Source organism: Urtica dioica, chromosome 10, assembly GCF_054948205.1.
Source record: "Urtica dioica subsp. dioica isolate 48M chromosome 10, U.dioica_male_clone48M_v1_H2, whole genome shotgun sequence".
NCBI classification, from domain to species: domain Eukaryota; kingdom Viridiplantae; phylum Streptophyta; class Magnoliopsida; order Rosales; family Urticaceae; genus Urtica; species Urtica dioica.
The window spans coordinates 3,997,933-4,022,354 of NC_142765.1; the positions used below are offsets into that span (position 1 = coordinate 3,997,933).

The 24,422-nt window shown below is 37.0% G+C and overlaps 1 protein-coding gene across 1 annotated transcript; it reads right to left on the reverse strand.

The window, feature by feature from the left end:
* Positions 1–7,919: 7,919 nt before the first annotated feature.
* Positions 7,920–13,086, reverse strand: LOC149383138 (Trypsin family protein). Its single transcript, XM_089629317.1, has 6 exons — positions 12,769–13,086; positions 11,158–11,601; positions 10,508–10,651; positions 10,058–10,298; positions 9,374–9,874; positions 7,920–8,765 (listed from the first exon to the last, which is right to left on the reverse strand). Exons 2-6 carry the CDS (start codon positions 11,599–11,601, stop codon positions 8,413–8,415), a joined length of 1,683 nt encoding a protein of 560 aa, XP_089485443.1. The 5' UTR covers positions 12,769–13,086; the 3' UTR covers positions 7,920–8,412.
* Positions 13,087–24,422: the final 11,336 nt, after the last annotated feature.

The window sequence follows — 24,422 nt, forward strand, 5'->3', positions numbered from 1 at the left end:
TCAGTTTTTGTTACCAGCAACAACTGCTTTATAAACAGTTTACCAAACACCTTGTCAGTTTTTGAAAAAAACAGTTTTTTCAAAAACTGAATCTAAAAGCACTTTTTAAAAAAACAAAACTATGTCAAACAGGGTCATTACCGATATTGTTACAACTAGCGTGAATACGCACCTTTTTTTTTTTTTTTTTTTTTTTTGCAATTATCGTGAATATGCATTTTTTTTTGTAATCAATGAATTGCATTTCATTTGCCATTTGCTAATGTGTAATGATATTAGTATTTTTTTATATTATATATTTTATGGGCTTGAATGATTATAGTTCATTCTCGATTTTACTCATTTTGATGTCTAAATTTCCCAATTTTCTTCATCCCTCCCAATTGAATGATTATATGTTGCTTTTTATTGGCACTCATTTTCTGGTCTTTCTTTCCCTTTGGTCTTGACTTAAATAGAATCATTTTATATCATTTAATACTTATGATATCTATGTGGGATAATTAAAAGAATATTATTTTAAAATTGTAATATTTATAAAATAGTGGTGTTTTAAATTGTTTCAAGCGCAGTGTTTTTTTTTTTTTTTTTTTGCAGATTATACATAGTCTTTTTTCTTATAAATGAAATTATAAACAATAAACAAAATTAATCAGAGTCTAAAACAATAAATAATTTTTAGAAAAATATATATAAACATAAAGAAAAATAAATGTTTACAATCTGGAAATAATTATTCTTGTGATAAAAATTTTAAGGGCAGTGTAGCAAAATAGCCAGTTTGAAACTATAAATTTTGTTTTTAGCCTATGTTTCATAACTTTTAGGGAAATAGCCAACGTGCTAAGGTGTCAATAATTAATAGACTAATTTGCCCTTTTACTTAATCAAATGAAAATAAGGAATATAATTATATTAAATAATAGGCAATAACGATATAAAATAACAGACAATTTCAAAATTGTTATACGTAGCCTTTAACCTCTAACAAATCTCAACAAAATATTTTATCAAAGACATCATTAATCACGCAGCGCGCTAATCTAGAACGGCTTCACCAAAAATGACATTACTGTGTAAGAACCTGTCAACACAAATAATACACGTAAATTAATGGAAATTATCTCATTCTCCACATTTAAGTAATTTGAATGGAAATAAATGGAAATAACTGTAAATAAATAATATGTACCTCTACATTTTTCCAAAAACTGACATTCGAAAATCTTCACTGTTAAAAAAAAAAATTAACAGTGAGAGTCGGGCCACCTCTAACCAAGCTCCGATCGTCTCTCCCGCCAACCACCATCGTGAGGCTCGTCGCGACCCCGTCTCTAAGCTCTCCCTCCCCTACGCTCTCGTCCACCGCCTCCTGTGGGCGTTGATCCGGCTCCGACGAGCCTTCGCCGACCTCCTCCGCCGCCTCCGGCCGATCTGCGTCATCGGCGACAACTTCTTCGGCTGGACTGCCCCTTGGCCCGCGACCTCGGCGTCTTCCACGTCATCTTGGCATGTTGAAGGTTAAAAAAAAAACCCAGATCTGATTTTGTGGAGAGAGAGAGAGAGATAGAGAGAGAGAGAGAGAGAGAGAGAGAGAGAGAGAACGTGGTTAAAAAAAACGCAGATCTGATTTTGTGGAGAGAGAGAGAGAGAGAGAGAGAGAGAACGTGGAAGATAGAGAGAGAACGTGGATTGGTAACTACCTTCTACAAAATAGGAATTTAACATGCACAAAAAAAAGGAAAAAAAAAAACTTGATTTTAAAAAATTGCTTTAATTATTGAAGGACAAAAAAGTAAAAAATATTTTGCCACCTAATACGTTAGGCTATTTCCCTAAAAAACTCCAAACATAGGCTAAATCCAAAACCTAATGTTATAGGTGGCCTAGTTACTTAGAAAACTCAAATTTTAAACACGTTATTTTTTGTAATTAGTTATAAAATATTATTACAACATGCAATTTCCACCGTCAAGTTTTGATAAATTTAGTTTCATAAAGAGAATTAGCGAATGATGATGAACATTTTCCAAATTATTAGCAACCTCTCTCTCTCTCTCTCTCTCTCTCTCTCATACATACACACACAAGTATATACGTAAAAAACCATAATTTCCTTCAGCCGCCGCCCCTATGGGGTTCTGGACGCCGGCCCGACTCTGACCTCGGGAGAGCCCAAGTTTACTCCTTCAATGCTCCCTGTATTTCTTTCTTCCTTTTTGTTTTTCAGATCTCTGTCTTCGCTCCGGAGTCGTCGGATGAGAACCACAGCCATCTCCTAATTTGGATCTCCGATGCGATGTCCAACTATTTCGGCTTGTCGCCTCCGACGACATCTTTAGGCTCTTGTGTCATCGGTTGGGAGGACCAAGGTTGTCTCCGTCGTGTGCGTTGGGTGTCTCTCAAAGGTGATGTCCAAGTCCAAAGGTTGTCACCTCGCTCGGTGTATTACGGCTCCGGCACCATCCTGGATTGTGAGAACCATGGTTTCTACGATCGTCGATTTTCGATGGAGCTCATCGGTAGTGATCGTCTATGTCAGTTGTCTTCCTTATGTACCGAACACTGATTCCGTGAGGTTGGTTTGTGGAGGGGGATGTTGGATGTGTTTTTAGAAGAGGGACTTGTAGTATTTTTTTTATTGGCGGCTTTTTATGGTACTATATTTTGAATTTGGGTTGGAATTCCCACATTTTAATTGTGGGTTTTTGTTCTGAAGATTGAATAGCCATTTTCAAGTTTTTCATTTAGAGATTTTGGTGTACAGGTACTCGGGTGTCCTTTTTTGGGGTGGATGGTCCTTGGGTGATTGGATTCTTCCATCAACCTTCGAGGGACTTTTAAACGAGCCATGTTGTTGCTCTAAATTGAATGCGTTTTGTTTGTCTTCCGCCACATGGAAACTCACACACGGTGTGCTATCATCTGATTCTAGTGTTTAATCATTCACGATTTGAGGTTTTACTTTTCTTTGATATTAAGAGTTTGGTGTCTTCATGTTCTACCTATTTTCTAATGAAAAGCCTCTTGAAAAAAAAAAACCATAGGTTTAGCCAGCTCTAACTTCGACCAAAAAAAAAAAGAGTTTTAATGCCAATTTCACTTTACGGACTATGCTTGATGAAGTATATTTTCCCCTGAAAAATAATTGAAAGTGTTTACATGCCTCATGAAATCAATAAATAATAAACTTAAGAAATTGGTGTTTTATATCATATTAGTGAGTAAGCCTTCTTATCATCTACAACTTGATTAATATCTTAATTAAACCGAAATTTATTTTTTGTAATGATTTCTTTAAAGGGTAATCTAGCAACGTAACTAATTTCAAACATGGTTTTAAGGATGTAACTAACGTTTGATAAATTTTGTAATCTAGACATTTACAAAAATAAAACGGTTAAAAAAATATCGGAAATATCTTTATGTAACATAACTCATGAAAACCAATAAAGGAAAGAAAATATTATGGAATAAATCAAGTTAACGTGTATTAAAGCTGCATTATTTGGCTGCGATGAAAACATTGGCTATTTATGTTCAGCCAATTTTAATAAAGGTAAATGTAGTAATGTGTTAAATGAATAATAAAATCACGTCATCATTTGTGGTTACAGTTGAAACTTATATGAAACGTTGGCTAAATTGAAATACCAACGATTTAAGTGGTTTAGTCCGTGTAATTTTTCTTCTTTAAATCAATTCAGTAACATATTTTTTTTTAAATATGATTTTATTTTTAGCTACCGATGAGGATTTTATATTTGCTTTAAACTATCACAATATGTAAGCACACATGTCGTCAAATAATAAATCATGTACGAGGCACGAGTATCGACCACACAAGTAACTTGTTCTATTTTCAACTCTAACTGAATTGTAAAATAATCAACACCAGACAATAAGCAATAATCTAAGTACAACAAAACTTAAATGAATCTCAATCAATAACAAAAATAAAGTTGTAAATCAATCCAAACAAGACTAAAGTTAAGATAAAACTAACAACAAAGAAAGAAAATAAGGAAAAGGTAAACCATGAACAAATGGATTTGTAGAGTATGAAGATGGAAAGGGGTGTTGTTAATTTTTTTTTTTTTTTAGGGTAAAGGATCTGATACCATTAAACCAACAAAGAGGACTTAATGTTCTTTCTAATACAGTCTTCAAGCCACACAGGCTTGACCAGGCACCACAAATCAAGACTTATCGTGCTTAAACGAGTTTTAGCAATACAATTAGCAGCCTCATTACAGACTCGAGGAACCCAAAAACAGGAAATAAACCGGGAATCCAGGACCGCATAAATCCCTTTAAGAATTGGGCCCTGCAAGCTGCGAGTGTTCCGACTCCTGATTAGCTGCGTGGCTCTCAAACAATCCGACTTCACCTCGCCAATATGCCACCCATAGGACTGCACGAACCGAAGGCCCTCCAAAATAGCTCTACATTCGGCTGTGAGCTCCGAGTCAATGTCACCAACCAGCGTGGCCATCACGCCGACCACGCCGCCATGGTGGTCCCGCACGATTCCACCTAGCGCCGCTCTCTTGGTCTTAGCATCCCAGGTACCGTCCATGTTTAATTTCAACAGCCTATCACCTGGTCGAGCCCATGTGCACGCTCTCAACTCTGTCGGCGAAGACCCATGTTCTAGCTGCTACGCATGCTCCTTGAAACTCGTTATCCAACTTGCCACCTCGATCACCCATGCCTCCGGACCTCTGACTTGTCTCTCAAAAAGCCTGCGATTCCGATCGGACCAAGTAGCCCAGACCAATCTGTAGAACAACTCCAAGTCCATCTCGGAGAGGCACGTTAGGGCACGCCGACAAATCTCCTGAAATGGTGACGTACCAATCTTTGGAAATGTTAACTTTGGAAAAAGTCACAAAATTCCAAGTCTAAAAGCAAAAATCACAAAAGTGCAAACAACCCAATCTTTGACTAGCCTACTCCCCTCTACAAAATCCCACACCCAAAGTACGTCAGCCGCACATGCATCCTGTAAGCCACATTTCCTCCTCACACAGACCAACCTCATCTCTCCACGTCATCGGCCTAAAGATGATTTTCCTTTTCTTTGTTTTGACCGAGTGCTTCTACCTGATGGAGATTCACATGCACAAACCAACGCAATTCCTTTTTGCCACGTCATCCGCTTTAGATGATTTTCCCTATCCGCCAAAGTCAACACTCCACGTCACCAAAAGCAAAAGAAAATAATTCTTGCTCGCCCAAGTCATGTACGTGCCATCTTGAGGCAAATTTCTAGGGGACCCACCAAAATAACTCTAGCTTCACCCACACAACACCAAAATCCCTATAAATACCCAATGCATCAACACCTTCAAGGTAAGTCTCTCTCTCTAACTAAATTATGGAAAAATAATTTACTCAACTAAACTCTCTCCACTACCACAAATAAAGTTTTTCGGTGCGGATGACTTTTAGGTGCGACTTTTCGCACCTAAAAGTCGCACCCAAAAAGACTTTCGTGTGCGAAAAGTCGCACCCAAAAGACATTGAAGCAACTAAAAAATTTCGCTGATTTTTTAAATTTGGGTGCGAAAAGTCGCACCCAAAAGTTAATTAAAACCTTTGGGTGCGACAAAGTCGCACCAAAGAATAAAGGTTAATTTTTGGGTGCGACTTTGTCGCACCCAAAAGTCCAAATGTTTTAAGCGGTCTTTTTCCCCCCTTTTGTATAAATTTTGACCAATCAAATCATTGGGTGCGACAAAGTCGACCCAAAAGATCTATTGGATCTGGTTATAAATAAAACTTTGCCTTCCTAGCCATTTCTATCTCATGGACGCTCACTCTGTCGAGCTCCTCTTCGCCGCCTGAGCTCACCGGTCCTTCCGCCCGGTCCGACAACCTCTCCGGCCGGTAAATCTTCTGTCATTCCCTCTCTCTCTCCCATTCTCTCTATCTCCAGCTCACTATATCTCTCCGGCCGATCCTCTGCTCCTCATTGCCGCTGAGCTCATCGGTCGGAGCTTAAAAGCCCATCAGCTGGTCGCCAGAGCTCCGCCCCGATCTGATAGCCACCTCGGTAAGTCCTCCTCTAAATCTTTCTCTCTAAATCTCTGTCTCTCTCTCCAGCTCACTCCCTCTCTCACTCTCACTTTGTTTCCCTCCCAGATTTCGAAAAAAAATCAAGAGAATCAAAGCCATCTCCACTCATACAAACGTCACCAAAACTAATGTTGAGCGTCGGAACACGCGCCGAGAGGAAATCCTCCGCGTCCCGCTAGTTCACGTTTTTTTTCCTCATTTTCTTAGGAATCAAGGACAAAAAACGCTCTCCCGACGAAGAACGAGGCGAGACACCATTCTCACTTTGCGATTCTAAGATCTTCTGAAGCTTTCGGATGCTTAGGGCCTTGTCCCGAACTTCCTTGAGCCTTTTGGACTCTTGAAAAGCGATTTGGGCCTATCCGATACTAGACACGGACTAATCTAAACACGCCGCGTGTCTACAAACGGTAAGTCCAAAAAACGGCTTAACAGGTGTCACAAGCTCATCTCTAATGTTTTTTCTTCTCCAAACTCAAAACTTAGCTCTAAAATCTTATTTCTAATTTCATATGGTATATGTTTGTTTAACCTAAAGAAAATGTAAATAAGGTCCCAAGGTGCATTTTCGGAGTGATCTGAGCATCCAAGAGCTAAGACTAGCTACAACGCGACGTGTTGATGGCGTGTCACTCTATTTTCTTCTTTTCTTCAAATTGTCTCCGAAAGTTTCAAATCATCCCGAAATGTTCCGGTTTCACTCGTTTACAGTCTTGGTATTCTTCTTTTGGCCTCAAACACCTGGAATCAAACTAAAAACTACAAAATATAATCAAAATACTCCTGAATGAGCTTCAATTGTCAATTCTCCTAAAAAGCTAGTGATAAGTGTGAATAAATCGCACTTATCATTTACATGACGTGTCATTACTTATATAACTATCTTTTTTTAACGGTTTTTTTTATATCATCATCATCTATGATTTTTTTTTACTTATATTACTCCTTGGTGTACGTGCACATTAAACATCCCAATTTAAAAAATTTACTTCACTCAAATTCAAACGTTATTTATTGATAATTAAACAATGAAATGCAACATACATTTTAAAACACTGCTTACTAAAACATACGTAAACATCCTATAGTCAGGGTCGGCCCAAGCTATTATGTGGTCTTAGGCAAGAGTAAAATAATTAGGGCTTTATAAACATATATTAAAAAGAAATTAGATATAATAGATTATTTTTCCAAAAATTGAGGCCTTTTTCCTTAAAATTTGAGGTTTTTTTAGCACTTTTTCCACAAAAAAATTGGGATGCCTAAGTGGCTTAAGCCTCGGGCCGGTCCTGTCTATAACCAGCAGCCTTGTTTGTAAACTTTATATATCAACAAATTAGTTTAGTAATCAACAAACCAAAACTAACTATGTTTCATAATGCTGCAATCGAAACAGAACGCTTCTTAACGTATATAGAACATAACGAAATGAGCTACGACTATAAAGAGAGGGATATTTAATGTTATTTTCTATAGACTACTTCAGAGAAAAGAAGAAAAATGACATACAAAGCAAAAAACGACATATCACTCTATTGCCTTGATATAGTAAAAAAAACATATAAAAAAACTGTATAATCTAATCTAACAATACAACACAAAGTTTCAACCTTTTAAGGTCTATCAAGTTTGACAAGTAAACACCACCAACAACATTACTTGTGTAATAATCAAGCCTCTCTCTCTCTCTCTCTCTCTCTCTACACGTATAAAACACAACAGTGAGAAAAAAAAAGGAAGAAAGAAGAAGAAGAAAGAAGAGTGGGATAATTTTTGTAATTTCTCTAGACTACTTCAGAGGAAAGAAGAAAAACGACATACAAAACAGAAGACGACATATCACTTTGTTACCTTGAAACAGTAACACGCAGCATGAAAACAAAGGACGTAACAATACAACACAAAGTTTCAAATTTTCTAAAAGTCTATCAAGTTTGACAACAAAACAGCAACAATAACAACATTACTTGTGTTATAATCCAAAGCCTCTCTCTACCCTTTCCTCCCTCTTTCTTTAACACTTATACAATACCACAGCAAAAAACGACATATAAAGCAAAAAAAAAAAAAACACAACATTAAAAAAAAAAAGGCTATACAATCTATCTAACAATACAACACAAAGTTTCAACCTTTCTAAGGTCTATCAAGTTTGACAAGAAAATACCACCACCAACAATATTACTTGTGTTATAATCCAAAGCCTCCCTACCTTTTCTCTCTCTGTTTCTTTAACACTTATACAACACCACAGCAAAAAAAGAAAAAAACAGATAAACCATGTCAAAATGAGGGGTTAGTTTCTTCTTTCCTTTCTAATCTTGTTCATCATTAAATGGGCTGTTGCTCGGCTCGACGCCTCTTGGCATCGTTGTCGCCGCCGAGCTGCAAAGAGACGCACAAGTCGTCGTCGCAGCCGTTGTTTCTGAGCGACGAGAGGTTCTCGGAGGCGGTGCGGTCGTCCTTCTGGTGGAGCGGGGACCGCCTCGTGGAGCTCGGGATGAACTGGTGCTCCACGCTCGCCACGTCATCAGGGACCTCCGCGGCCTCCAAAGGGATGTGCTCGATTTGGATCCCCAGAGGCTCGAGCTTCTTGTTGTCCTCTTCGCCTCTCACCGCCGGCGGCGACGAGTCCTCCACCGTCGACCCGAACGCCGTTGCTGACATTAGCTCTTGAACCGCCACTAATAAGGATTTTATTGGAAATTAGTCTCTAAATGATTATGCTGGTTTTTTTCTAGCAAAATATTGACTTCGTAACATTTTACGTTTTCATGAAAATATTAATTTATTTTTATAAAGCTCAACCTTTTTTTAATAGTGTTTTTAGGATATAATATAATTTAATTAGTTTCTTTTATAAAATAACAAAAAAAAAAATTAATAAAGAAAATAACAAGTTATTTAAGTTTGTGAATCTGTGTACGTGTTAAATTTCATAAGAAAAATAATAATTTTTTTAATGAAAAGGACCAAACTGCTACAAAATTTATCAATTGTTTTAGGATCATTTTGCTAAAAAAAAATTAGTTTAGGGACCAAAATGCCATATGCATGACAAAGTTTTTTTTTTTTTTTCCCAAAAGAAAATTCCAAGTTATTTAAGTTTGTGAATTTGTTTAGGTGTTAAGTTTCATAAGAAAAAAATAAAAATAAATTTGTTACGAAAAGGACAAAAATGCTACCAAATTAATCACTAGTTTTACCATCACTTTGCAAAAAAAAAAAAAAAACTAGTTGAGGGACCAAAATGCCAATATCCATATCCACACTAAAATCATAAAGAACAAACCTTTGAGGCTTTCTTCGGTGGTGATGATATCGAGCTCAAGGAGATTCAAGAGACGGGCGAGATCGACCCCGCTGGTCCAATTCTCGGGGGGTTGTCCGATCTTGAGCTTGAGCCTCCCGCGGTTGGCGGTCCCGCCCCAAATGATCCCGATCGGCCTCGGCTTCTCTCCCTTCTCGCCTCTCATCACGATGAGGCTCCCGCTATCTCCCTCGAGATCGAACGTCTGTTGGTTCTCTCCCACCACCAGGAAGTCTGTGAGGAAGCAAATGCCCTTCTCGTCGTTGTACTCGAGGGCGTACGCTAACACCGTGCCAGCTGTCAGGCCCGAGCTCCTTCCCACCTTCATCACGCTCTTCCCGATCAGGCTTCCCACCGGAGACTGCAAGTCGATCACCTTCACCGCCCCGATCTCTCCGACTCCCCTCACTGATGTCGTCACCGTCGACATGTCGAAATCGTCGCTGAAGGGGATGAACGCCCCGTCGGCCCTCACAAACGTCTCTGCAATCCCACAACTATGCTATTTTCAAATATGTACATGTTATATGAAGTATGTATGAAAGGTGTTACGTACCGGGGTATGAAAATGCTACGGACAATTATGTAAAATGCTATATGATTAATGAGGCCACATAACGTTTCAAGTGGCTTAGTCTGTGAGGTTTTGAAGAAGGTGGTACGTACCGGGGTTGATGCCGGCGAAGATGCCGTACCAAAGCTCGTCGGTGATGAAGGAAGTGGCTCTCTCGACGGCGCCGAGATAGACTCCGGGGCCGAGCGTGGGAGGCAAAGGGTGGAACATCTTCTGGTTAGGGTAGTCCAAATCGACCGCCACGTGTCTGTTCGTCAGAAAGCCCACTTGTCGATTCCCCGTTATGCTTCTCACTATCGCTCCCAGAGTCCCGTAAGTCTCCTGGCTCGCCACCTATTACGCCCCACACCAACAACCAACAGATCGTCAACCAAATTAGTTACTAATATTTTCGAGAGGTAAACCGATCCTTGGGCTTAAAGAGAACAAAAATAACCAACTCAAACTCTTCTCATCGTCACTTACATGTATACGATGTAAAATGAATAAATTACTAGTTTACCCTTCCGGATGTTACGTGAAAGAGGGGAATTCAGTAAAACCTGAGAACCTGAGCCAATGCTCGGATTGCCTCCGCGCAAGTCGTCCACGATCTCAGTGTAAAGCTGTTCCTTCGGGGCCGGCTCGGGGGCTCCGAAATACGAAAACTCCAACACGTCAACGTCGCACCACACGCCTCCCGGTCCCTATTCTCAAAACACCCAACTCAAATTCTCTTTCACCAAAAAAAAAAAAAAAAACTTGTTTATAGTCATGAACTATTATGCGAGTACCATATCACTCCCGAACTATTGCGTTTGTAGCATTTTAGTTTTTTTTTTCATTAAAAATAAAAATAAACTGATTTTTTCAAATGACATTCAAAACGCCTAAACAACTTGTTTAAATGACTAAAATGCTACAATATTAGTAGTTCAACCACTATTTTTGCTGCAAAAACTAGTCCAGGAACCAAAACGCCACTAGCATGATAAATTTTAGGAAATATTATACAAAATAACCATTTGAAACTAATTGATTAGCAAAATATCCAAAGTTACATAGACATTTTTTTAACGATTTCAAAAAATGTAATCATAAGGTCAAAATTATTATACTTGCACAATTTGGCTATTTTACTAAATTAAACCCATTCATTTCAACCCTAGTTTTAGAAGGATTAAAAATAAAAATAAAAATAAAAAAAGTCTACCTCTAAGGCGGTGGGGAGGCACTGGATTGGGGTGAGCCACTGCTTGTGGACCTTCCTGGAAACGAAGACGAGGATCGCAGGAACGTCGGTGAGGACTCCACGGCGGATCCGAAACCCGATGGCGGTCCCGAGGCTGTAGCAGCGGAGGATCTTGCTGTGGAAGGCGCGGATGGTCATGAGCTCGAGGAGCGTGTTTGCCTGCTGGCCCTTGGGCAGCCGCCCGAGATTCTCGGGCAGCACGCCCTTTTGGAGGTTAGCAAAGTAATTTGCCCGCTCCTCCGCAGCGTCGTTCAGACGGCTCGAAGTCGGCCACGAGAAGTACGGCGCGCCGCTGCTCTCGCAGTGCTGCCCCGCCGAAGCATAAGCCTGCATCCTCGCCGGAGAACCGCTCCCCGACTCGTCCGATGGGGTTCTCTGTCTCCCCCGATTCATCTTGTATTTCATCTGAATGACCATGACAATTATCAGAATTCCAAAAAAAAAAAAAAAAAGGACTAAACTTTTTCACATGATTTGTGATTCCAAACAAAGAGTTATGTTGTTGTTCAATATATCTATACAAACAATCTTGTCTGAGTCTGAAAGTCATAAAATGTAAGAACTCCATATTAAGTCAGAATGAGAAGTTTATTTTTGGGGCATCATCATATTCAACCTTTACAACCAGAATGAGCACAACAATTATCGGAATTTAAAAATAAAAATAAAAATAAAAAAGTTTCAGTTTTTCTTGATAAAAAAGGACTGAACTTTTTGACATGATTTGTGATTCCAAGCAAAGAGTTATGTTGTTGCTCCAGACATAACCCAAAATTCTATAAATAAATAAAAATAAATAAAAAATAAAAAATAAAAAAACAATCTTGTCTGAAAGTCATCGAAGGTAGGAACTTTATATTAAATTTCTGGTCTTTCTGAGCAGTTTTTCTCACAGCCAGTATCCAAGAGCTAGTTTCTCAGTTGGAGGTTTCAAAATAAACTAAAATTAAAACTGGAATAAATTTGTATTTTATAGCCCGATATATTCATCTGATGAGCCATCAAAATTTTGGGGCTTCATATACAACTTTTACAGACAGAGAGAATGGACATCATGATTATGTTTCCACTGATATATAATAAATATAGCCTTAACCTAAAGTTTTAAAAAACGTTTACCCCAAGCAATCTAAACAAAATCAGTTATATATCTAAATAAAATAAAAACAGAACTCAAGTGATGAGAGTTCTGTGATTATCCAGTCTCTTTATCTATGTTTCAATTTCCAATAAAAAAGAAGTAACCTTCACATGATTTATAATTCCAATCAAATAATTATATCAATATTCCTACAAACATAACCCAAGAATCTGTAAAAAAAAATATTGTCGAGTCCGAAATGTAAGAGCTTTATATAAAATCCTGAATCCTTATGAGCAATTTCACACACCCAAAAATTCAAGAACTAGATTCTCATATTTGAAAACTGGAAGAAAAAAAAAACAGCCATAAACCCATTTCGAATAGAACACAGAAGCAAAGCTTTACATATGTGAAAACACAACCTAGAAAGTATTCATCTTTAACATTATCACCGAATAATTAATAAAATAAAAAGTGGAAAAACTCACTGATCACCAGAGGCTATACGTGTTGAGCTTTTTGGACCTCAGAGCCAAAACCATGAAACCTCTGAAGAGTGAAGAGTCGGTACAAAAGAATAGTCACAAAACCCATAATAGTATAGTCCATAAAGACGAGTTTAAAAGAAAGAAAGAAAAAAAGGGAAAAAGAAGAGAAAATTGGGTTTCAAAAAGTGGGCGTGATTACACAGACACATATACATTCCTCCTGCGCTGCTGACAGAATAGTGGCTGTTACTATTGGGAAAGGAAAAAAATATTAATTAAAAAATATACAAAACCCCAGAAGGGTAGCAGGTGATAATTATTTTACATTTTTATATGCTTTTTATTATTTTATTTTTTTATCTGTGGAGATTGGAGAATACACTGGTAAATATTATTTGGAATGTAATATGGTGTGGTTGGGTTCATGACGAGGGCAGTGAGCTCTCTTCTCTCGAGCCGTGGGATTTGGAGGTTTTGTTGACTTTTCTTTGTATTTTGAACTACACTCATTTAAGCATCTCCAATGCTAAAAAGATGTCTATTTTATGAGTTTTTATCACATTATTTTATAAAATATATTTAAGATGTCTATTTTATCACGCTGTTTTATAAAATAAATATTAATTAAATATCTCTCCACGTCACTATGAAGCAATTTTTGACAAAAAAAACTACTTCAATAACATCTTTGAAAGTTATCTAACATAAGCCCACTTTAATATTTTATTATTTTATTTAAATATAATAACTCATTATTTAATTGTTGAAAAAAAATATGAGCATCAATATCAGGCACACCGATGCCCAATATTTGGTGGGGCCTAGAGATAACAATTTTACTCATATACATATGTACCTGCAAGACCTTATCTGTCATTAGTAGGGTCTTACTCAAATAAATGCGTAATGAGTAAGGTATGGGTATTACCCATTAAAAATGATACGAGTATGGGTCAAGATGTCTATTGGAAGGTAACGGAAATTTCATTTCCAATAAGTTACCTTCCATTGCTTATTGGAAATGTTATTTCCATTATGCATTTTGGTGTCTTCCATTACTTATTGGAAATAGAATTTCCATTAAGGTTAATGGAAATATAGATTTCCGTTAACTTCCAATAAGGAATTAAAAAAATAAAAAATCAAATTTAAATGGTAAATGAAACGGACTAAACTGTTAAAATTTTAAAAGAATGTACTAATATGTAAACTGATTTTCATCTTTATTAATATTATCTTCGGCTACTTAGTGTTAAACTTCGGCTACTTACTTCAAATTTAAAACATTCATTATTTTGTTGAGAAATTATCAACTTTAACTATTTTCTCGATTAATTAATCTTGTATCATTATTATTTATTGGATAAATTTCATGTTTGCCCTTTGAACTATATGGTGTGTAACAATGTCTATCTCACCTTTTCTTTACAACAGTTCACCTCGTGCTTTTGAAGATTATCACAATTCATCTGTCTGTTAGATATTTAACGGATTTTGGCAAAAATTAAGGGTAAAATAGTAAATTAAGGTATTTTTCATTTTTTATTCCTTTTAATATTATATTTAATATTAATAATAGATATTGTCAATCTTGAGAAGCAAATACACGGCATTGAATAGTCAATCCAACACCAATCCATTTTATTTCATTTCCATCTCTCTCTCTCTCTCTCTCTCTCTCTCTCTCTCTCTCTCTCTCTCTCTCTCTCTCCACTGTCACTTGTAATTCACATTTCTGAAGAACACAACGCAAGCGAAGAGTAACAACTTCAAAGAAAGAAATTAAAAAAAAACATTTTTTTGGATTGACTGTAGAGGTAGTAAATCGATTTCCATGTGATGGTTATACGCCAACACCCAACCCAATGGCACCATTACCCCTCTCCCACTTCCGACACCCATCTCCCACTTCCGACACTCGTTGGAAGCACCCCTTCCATTTCTGAGCGTATCGGTACGCGGCTCTTCCGTGAGGCACGTGGAAGCGACGGAATCCCTTCATTCCGAGTTTCTGCCGTCCACTTGCCCAGGATGAGGTATGGGAAATATATGGTATGTTTTTTAAGTACTTTTCACAGGACCCTACTCATACCCTACTCGTTTGAAATTAGTACTATATTTATGAATTCTAAGTAAATTTTAGTTTACGTATTTGAGATTACTAAACGTGTATTGAGAAGGTTGTGAGATTACTAAACTATATCGGTTTGAACAACTATCTGCTGGTGTGAGAATAGTTAAGCAAGCAATCAAACAAACAAAGAAACTGAAAGCAATAAAAGACACGCGGAATTGGTAACTATGTTCGATGATAAAACACCTACTCAGGGGGACTGATACGTCTGGAGTTTGCGAGCGATGAACACTCAACATAAGGAGTTTGCGGAGCTTAAGCAAGGGACAATGACTGTAATTAAAGCTGTTAGTAAGTTCAATCAATTAGCCAGATTATGTCATCACTTGGTTCCAACAGAGACATAAAGAGTTAGGAGGATGATGGGAATGTTTTGACCGAAATTGGATCTAGCCATTGATAGTGGAAGCCAGCCACCTACCACAGTCTCAGACTGCCTCAAACGTGTCATGCGAGCTGAGTACCACTTGATCCGAGTAAAGGAAGAACGAGCCCGGTTTTACAAGGCTCAAAAAGAATAGAAAGGTCAAAACAGAGGACCCGACAACGTGAAGCCAAACCAATCAGGAAATCGCCAATCTAATCACAACATTCAAGGCTTTAAGGCATAACCCCGATGGAATGGGAATGGAAAGCAAAGAAACCATCCTGGAAATAGTGGTAACACCAACACCAATGTCAAGGTAGAGGGAACGACCTTTCCAGTATGCAAGACTTGTGGAAAGGTGCATCCTGGAGAATGTCGGAAGGGAATCATGACATGTTTCAAGTGTGGTCAGCCTGATCATTTTCTCAAAGATTGTCCGAAGTCAAATTCTGCTTAGAATGGACAGTATCAGCAGCACAACCCGAATGAACGACTCAACTTCATACATGTTGCCATCAAGGGCCATAGATTTTCCAGGGTCGACTATAAGCACCACCAATAACTCAGACCCCACCTCCACCTCCAGGTCGCATCTACGCCCACACAAATGTCGATGCCTTAGCCGACATCTCGAATGTAGTAGCAGGTCAACTTCCTATAGCTCATTTTGATGCTTTTGTATTGTTTGACTCTGGTGCTACACATTCCTTTATTTCGTTAGAGCTGGTTAAGAAATTAGACAATAGAGTAGATAAAACTAAGAAAGTTTTCAGGACGGCCTTACCGTCCGGCGATGTTCTATTATCAGAGTAATGTTTAAAAAGAATATCGATAATAATTGGTGGTCATGAGTAAAAGATTGATTTTATCGTCTTAGAGATAAAAGATTTTGATGCCATTTTGGGAATGGACTTTCTGGAAGAGAATAATGCGGTAATTGATTGTCGAAGAAAGAGAGTGACCTTCAAACCAACTTTGGGAAGATGGTTCACTTTCATGGGAAGACCGCTCAAGAAGTCAAAGATGATGGTGTCTGCATTACAAGCTAAAAGATTGCTAAGTAAAGGTTGCTACGGATTCCTAGCATTAGTTGTGGACATGACTAAGGATGTAGAAGCAATTTCTAACGACGTGCCAGTGGTGAGAGATTATGTAGATGTTTTTTCCTGAAGAATTACCAAGCTTAGCTCCAGAGCGTGAGATTTCTTTTGGGATTGAATTATTACCTGGTACGGGACCGATCTCTAAGGCCCTTTACCGAATGGCACCAGCCAAACTCAAGGAACTGCAAACACAACTTCAAGAGTTGTTGGATAAAGGATTCATTCGCCCAAGTCATACACCATGGGGAGCATCGGTTTTATTCGTGAAGAAGAATGATGGATCTTTCGGTACGTGCATCGACTACAGAGAGCTTAACAATGTAACCGTCAAGAACAAGTATGCACTTCCTAGGATTGATGACTTGTTTGACCAACTCAAGGGAGCAAAGGTATTCTCGAAGATTGACTTGCGATCCGATTATTATCAATTACGAGTCAAGGAGGACGACATTCCAAAGACTGCATTCCACACTTGCTACGGTCATTACGAGTTCACAGTCATGCATTTGGACTCACAAATACCCCAACAACATTCATGGATATGATGAATAAGATCTTTAGCAACGTCTTGGATAAGTTTGTCATTGTCTTCATTGATGACATACTGATTTACTCTAATAGTGTCGGAGACCACAAACATTACTTACGATTCGCACTTCAGACGCCGAGACAACATCAGCTGTATGCCAAGTTCTCGAAGTGTGAATTTTAGTTGGATAAAGTGTATTTTCTTTGACACGCGGTTTCTAAAAATGGAATCTTCATCTATCCTTCCAAGATAGAATCTGTAAATGGTTGAAAGCCACCTCAAAGTGTGATTGTGATAAGGAGTTTTCTTGGTTCAGCAGGCTACTGTTGTCAATGGTGTCCACAAGAAGAGTAGTAGTCTTTACTTATGTACATTCGATGTAATAAAGTTTCACGAATACTCTTGCTTGTAACTGTTGAATCATTAATAGAAGTTGAAACGTTCATTCATTCTTCCTTGTCTGTTTGAATTTTATGATAATATATAGTCTTTAGTCCTTAAACAAACCTAACAACATATGAAGAGACAAATGTAGATTTGCATGAACAAACTCTTCAAGGTTTGCTTAAAATTGCATATTCACAATCTAAGGATCAAAGGACTATTGATCTCAATACGATTGTTAGGAGAATCTATGATGTCTGGTTATTGGACATTGAGAGTTGGAGACTTTATGGTTGTGTTTGGTAGTTAACTCAAAAAGTTTTTGTTTTATGTTTTCTAATTTTTGTAGTTGTACTGAAAAACTGTTTTGTAGTTGTTTTCAAAAAGCTGTTTGGTACAGTTTTCATTTTTGTTTTTGAGAAAATGAAAAAACTGAAAAAAAAAGTGTTTGGTATAGTTTTTATTTTTGTTTTTGAAAGAATGAAAAGAGAAGATGAGGAGAAAGAGGAGAGAAGAGAAGAAATTTTTTTTCAAAAACACTTTTTATTTGTTTTCAGTTTTCTTTACTTTTTTCCAAAACAACTTCAACATTTTTTGAAATTTTTTTCCAAAAACTTAAACCAAACATGTTTTCAATTTTTGTTTTCAATTTTTTCAACTCAAAAACTAAAAAACAGTTTTTGAGAGGAGAAACAAACATGCCCTATAGTTCTTCTAGGTATCTTCTGAAGGTACTGAATTGACAATGCACTTCTAGAGACAGAATAAGAACAAACTATTTAACCTCTTATGTCTCGAACGTATGAATTGGATCATGCTTACCTCAATCCTGAAATAAGACATGTCATTTCATAGCTTACGTATTCTCATTTGAGAAAGTCAGAGTTCGGATTCACTATGTGATTCTGAACATGACCTATTGGTGAAGTACTAAGTTATGAAGATGTCATGAGTAACTTTGTGAAGATTTCATAGATATGGAATTCATGTACAAGATTGTTGAAATGCAATGTATATCACCTCATGCTTTGTTCCTTAGAATGTGAATAAATGAACTGGTCAGTGTCCAAATTGAGTCATGACTCCTTTGGATGAATCAATGTGACTTGTTAGCTCCTCGTCAATACATTGTTTCTAACTTATTCACAAGCGACAAATGAGTTGAGGAAATAACAGCTAGAAGGGTAAAATGGTAATTTTGTAAATCCCGACTAGCTGATGATATTCATGAAGGGTAAACATAGATAATATTCAGTGGATCCACTGATCACAATTAAGTTGAATTCTTGAGTAGAAAATAAATTCATTTGAACCGAGAGATTCTCAGTGTCAACTCTTTAGTGGAGTCAGTTGACATTAAGCTAAACTTGGAAAAGGTTTGTGAACTTTTGAGTTCAAGTAAGTTAGCTCAAGCTTTGTTCATTTGGATCCATGAGGTCACTGTCACAAGTCATTTCGAGTAGGATTAGTTAAACTAGAAGCTAAGTAAAAAACAAGTTCAAATGTTGAACTAAACAAGTTTTACGAAAATTGTCTAAATGGTATTTTTGTCCAATGGGACATAACATGGTATACTTGTCAATAAATAAGTTTTTGACAAGTTCATATGATGAATAAGAAAGTAATTCACTCGGCCATATACACTTATATGCCTTGAGAATTAATTTTCGGTTTATGGAATTTTATGTGAAAATTCCACACGAGATATTCTTATATTGTCTTGAACAATTAAAGAAACATTTAGAAGCTTTTTCTAGATGAAAATTTCGTGCATAACATGGTGTGAAAGAGATTATTTTGTGCCTTGAAGTATAAAGATACTTGCCAAAAAAAGAGGAAACAAATATTCCTCTAGGAGGAATGAGTCACACGGCCAAGAGAGCAGAAGCAAAGGAGAGATCAAACAAATGAGGAAACAAATCCAAAGGCATTAAAGCCCTGGGTTTGGACGTGCACTATGAGTTTTGGGCAACTAGGTTTGCTCATGAATGTTTGAAAAAAAAAGGAAACTCCTTTTTTCTAAGACCAACCATTCTCCTATAAATAGAGCACCTCATTCTCATTGAATCCTCACCTCAACAATCGGCTCTCTCTCTCTCTCTCTAGAATTGCCAAACTCCTCCTCTCTCTTTCTCTATTGCTCATTTTTGTTTTGGCACCTAGGTCCACATTTGACCTAGTGTTTTAGCTCTTCGACTCTAAGACTTGTTCTTGAGTCGTCGTGTTTAAAAGTGCCCACACACTAATTCCTTCTTACCTCGAGTGATTTATGTTATAGAAACTTCCGTGGTTACTCGAGTTCCCGAAGAATGAAGAAAGACGAGTTGTGTGGGGAGACGAGCGATTCAACCTCCCCAAGCTTCTCAACGATCAAGCTTTATAAAGGTTAGTAAATGTGTAATCGCTTTTAGATAGTTTTAATAATAACATGTGCTTGCTCCTTGTCTAGGTTAGTAAAATCGTTTTAGTTGTTTAAAAGAATTTTTTTTTCGCCGCTTGCTCGAAGCGTTAAATCTTTTATTAACCCTAGATCAATTCCAACAGCTACTATAGAAGATTTGTTGAAGGATTTTCTACATTAGCTGATCCACTAACCGCTCTCACGAAGAAAGATAAAAAGTATGAGTGGACCAAGAAGTGTGAACAGAGTTTTCGCGAGTTGAAGATAGGACTTGCCACCGCGCCAATCCTTAGAGTCCCTGAAAGTGGAGAACTTTTGTCTATCTACAGTGATGCATCAAAGACAGGTCTTAGTGCTGTGTTAATGCAAAATGGCAAAGTAGAGGCTTATGCGTCACGACAACTCAAAAATCATGAGAGAAATTACCCTACTCATTATTTGGAGTTAGCCAGTGATTTTTGCCCTCAAGATTTGGAGACACTACTTGTATAGTGTTTGGTGTGAGATATTTACCGATCATAAGAGTTTAAAGTACATTTTCACTCAAAAAGAGTTGAACATGAGGTAAAGAAGGTGGCTAGAATTGGTTAAGGCCTACGATTGTGGTATCCATTACCACCCCAGAAAGGCAAACGTGGTAGCAGATACATTAAGTATGGAGGTTGAGGCTGTGTTATCGATGATGCGAGCATTATCTCATCAACTCACTGATGAAATCAACAATTTAGGAGTTGAAGTCACACGAGGATTAGACAATATGACATTGCAGTAAGATCTTTTTTAAATAATCAAAGAAGCGCAATGAAGTAATCCTGAGATGTCGAGGCTGAAAGACGATGCACTTGAAGGTCAGGAGTCAAAAATTTTCCTTTCGGATAATGATGTACTTTTTTCGATGGAAGGATTTGTGTACCCAACGAAGATGAGTTATGAAGGAAAATTCTTATCGAAGCAAGGAGACACCGTATTCAGTCCACCTAGGTTCCAAGAAGATGTATCAAGGCCTCCGAGAACACTTCTGGTGGAACAGAATGAAGGGTGACGTTGCAAAGTTCGTTAGTAAATGTATTACCTGCCAGAAAGTGAAGCCGAACATAAAAGACCAGCTGGAGAATTACAGTCAATCGAAGTTTCTGAATGGAAAAGGAAACAAATCACAATGGATTTTGTGGTTGGGTTACATAAGACGGTTGATGGTTATGATGCTATCTGGGAGTGGTGGACTGTTTGACCAAGTCTGCTAGGTACATCCCGATGAAGGTCACGTACTTCGTGGAGAAGTTGGTTGAGTTATACGTTAATAACGTGGTGAGACTACATGTCGTTCATTTGTCCATCATCTCAGATCGCGACGGTCGTTTCACTTCTAACTTCTGGAGGTGCGTGCAAAAGTCGATGGGACCGAAACTGAAGTTTAACACCAATTTTCACCCCCAAACAGATGGTCAATCTGAAAGGACTATTCAAACCTTAGAGGATATGCTAAGGGCATGTGTCATGGGTTTTGGTGGGAGTTGGAGTAAGAGACTGCCACTTATTAAATTCTCATATAACAATAGTTACCAAGCCTTAATCAGTGTTGCACCATATGAAGTTCTCTATGGGAGAAAGTGTCGATCTCCAATTCATCGGTTTGAAACTGGACAAAATAATATCGAGAAGACAGATTCTATCCGAGACACAACAGAGGCTATCAAGAAAATTTGTGACCGAATAGGAACTGCCCAAAGCCGACTGAAAAACTATGTTGATAAGCGAAGGCGGCCACTAGAATTTCAAGTCAGAGATTTTGTGTTCTTGAAGGTAGCACCTCTCAAGGATGTGATGAGATTCAGCAAGAAGAGAAAATTAAGCCCTAGGTACATTGGTCATTTTGAGATCACAGAAAGAATGGGAAAAGTGGCTTACCGTTTAGCACTGAATCCCGAATTACCATCAGTTCATAATGTGTTTCACATCTAGATGCTCAAAAAGTAGCAGCCCGACCCAACACATGAATTAATATAAGAGCCTATCGAAGTTCACGAAGACTTGACTAATGAAGAGAAACCAGTTCGGATTCTCGATCGCGATAAGAAAGTTTTGAGGAACAAGGTGATTCCATTAGTAAAAGTGTTATGGCAGAATCACAAGATAGAAGAAGCTACTTTGGGGCGGGAAGAAGACATGAGATCGCAATATCCCGATCTGTTTCGAGACACTTAATATGTCAAGTAAGAGTTTATACTTCTCTTTCTCAACTTTTGGTTAATTTTCTAGACGAAAATTCTAATAAGTATGGAGAGATTGTGAAACTCCAATTTTTTTTAACCTAACACAAACCTTAGAAAGAATTGTGAATTAATATATAATTTCCATATATGTATATGTATATGTATATATATATATATATATACTGTATGAATGTACTTATCGTTCTTTTTAATGTATGTATATATACATATGTAATGACTTTTAAGAATCAGATATTTTCTATTTTATATTACCCATGTTAGTACGTATAAAATATTTATATATACAAAAAAATGTTGTTTTGGAACATGGGATTTTCTTTCACCGTGCAAAACTAACGTCATCCTTTAAAAGAGCAAGAGTTTCGCCAACAAATTGCCTTCTAGAAGCATCAAAGCTTGTTTTTTTAATTTCTCTCCTTACGCGGTGTTAGTTTGACTAGGAGTAAGATTAATTAGGGTTTTGTTTCAAAAGCCTTATATATACCACTAAGCAGCATTATATTTTTTCTCTTTTGCACGCTGCTTTCTTCTCAGTTGTCTCTCCCTCACGATCTCTCATCCCACTCTCTCATTCCAATTTTCCCTTATCTTCCAAAAATAAAAATAAAAACCCTATTCCCCAAATAATCACCTTAATCTCTAAGTTTTGGTTCAAGAAGTGTTAGTTGTCTCTCCCTCACGATCTCTCATCCCACTCTCTCATTCCAATTTTCCCTTATCTTCCAAAAATAAAAATAAAAACCCTATTCCCCAAATAGTCACCTTAATCTCTAAGTTTTGGTTCAAGAAGTGTTAGTTACTTTTTCCAACCTCTTCTAAGGTACTTTTTTCCTTAATTTTTTTTATGCTCTTATTTCGTTTTATATAAGAAAAAGTAGGTTTAATATTTCCTATTAAGAAATCAGTTTTAAGCAGTGTCAAAATCGCACGTTTAAAAATAGCTAAAACGGTTTTTTAATCTAATTTTTTAAAAAGTATACGTTCACATGTTATTTGCTCGTGGTTCAAATTTTAGAATTTTTCGAGTTATCAATATTATTTTATGAATTTGTTATGATCAGTGCGCATATTTGTTTTCGCACTGATTCCTTTTAAAACAAAATATCTTGTTTATATACCTACAAAATTATTTTTGACCTAATTTTTTGTACACGACCTAGCTCTATATGTTTTTGGTATCTAGTCCAAATTTTAGAATTTTCAGATACACAGAATATATTTGGAATAAAATTCAAACAGTGCGCAGAATCGTTCCAAAACAGTTTTATTTTTAAAAAGATTCAATATGATTTCTTATGCTTTTGATTTTTTATTTATTAAATAATCCGAGCATATTTTGTATGTGCCTCTGAAATAAGAAGTGTTCCAAATATTATTTGGATTTTACTGTAAGTTTTTTAGATTTATTTTTTAAAAAAATTATTTTCTCGACCCTAAGGGTATTTTTGTAATTTTTGCACCTTCAAACGAAATTCTGAAATTTCGAGAACCTGAGTTGTCTTTAGAACTTCTTTGATAGAAGCTTAATAATCTTTTCCATCGATTAGGTTCCGAGCCGCTTAGCTTTTCCGAGCCGTCTAGATTTCCCGAGCCGTCCACGACCAACGGTCATAATTTCCGAAACAAAGGTAGGAATAATCTCACTACAACACGGATTAGTTCAAAAATAAACTTAATGATTATGTGATCTGAATTATTTGTGTGTTATGTGATTTTTTTTTGTTTGTTTGGAATGTGTTCGATATGATATGATATGACGATATGTGAGTTTATGTTATGATATGCTATATATTAAAATATCTATAGTATGTTGTATTCTTCTAGGTATGTTATCATGTATTTTTGTATCTGATGTCGTTCATGCTTTTAACGTAACAAATCCGAATAACAAGATAGTAAGCTAGAGAGTCGTACCGCCTCGAACTACAAATGTAATAGAGGAATTTCTCGAGCCGAATTGCGGGCTCGCATAGAGAGTGACTCGTATGTTTATGTTATATGACGGGGCGTTCTATGGGAGGTCGCAGCCCCATGGTTCGTTTTCAAAGTGTACACTGAAATCGGTACGGCTATTCTAGGGATCCCCGAATTAAAATATGATAGACTTTTAATAAGGTATCTTCTGTCACAGTTTAGTTCAAAATGCTAATAACTGGTTCATGTATTTTTACTGCTTATATTTTGTGAGTTATAGTTATTCTCGATGAGTGTTAGCTCATCTATGTTTATCCGTCCGTGTTGTAAGTAAACAACATATGAACAAATGAGGAGGGTGGATCAGCGGCAGCGATATTGAGAGGGTTTGATTATGGTTGCCATTTACGAAAATAAAAGACTTTCGCTTTTCTTTCAGTTTTTAAATAATCCAAACTCGAGGTTTTATTTTTCATGGTTTTAGATTACGCATTTCAGTATCGTTATATGTTATGACTTTATTTATGGTATTATCTGAAATAGTATTTTTGGTTTTAAATTTTGATTATGCAACTTCGATTTTTTTTC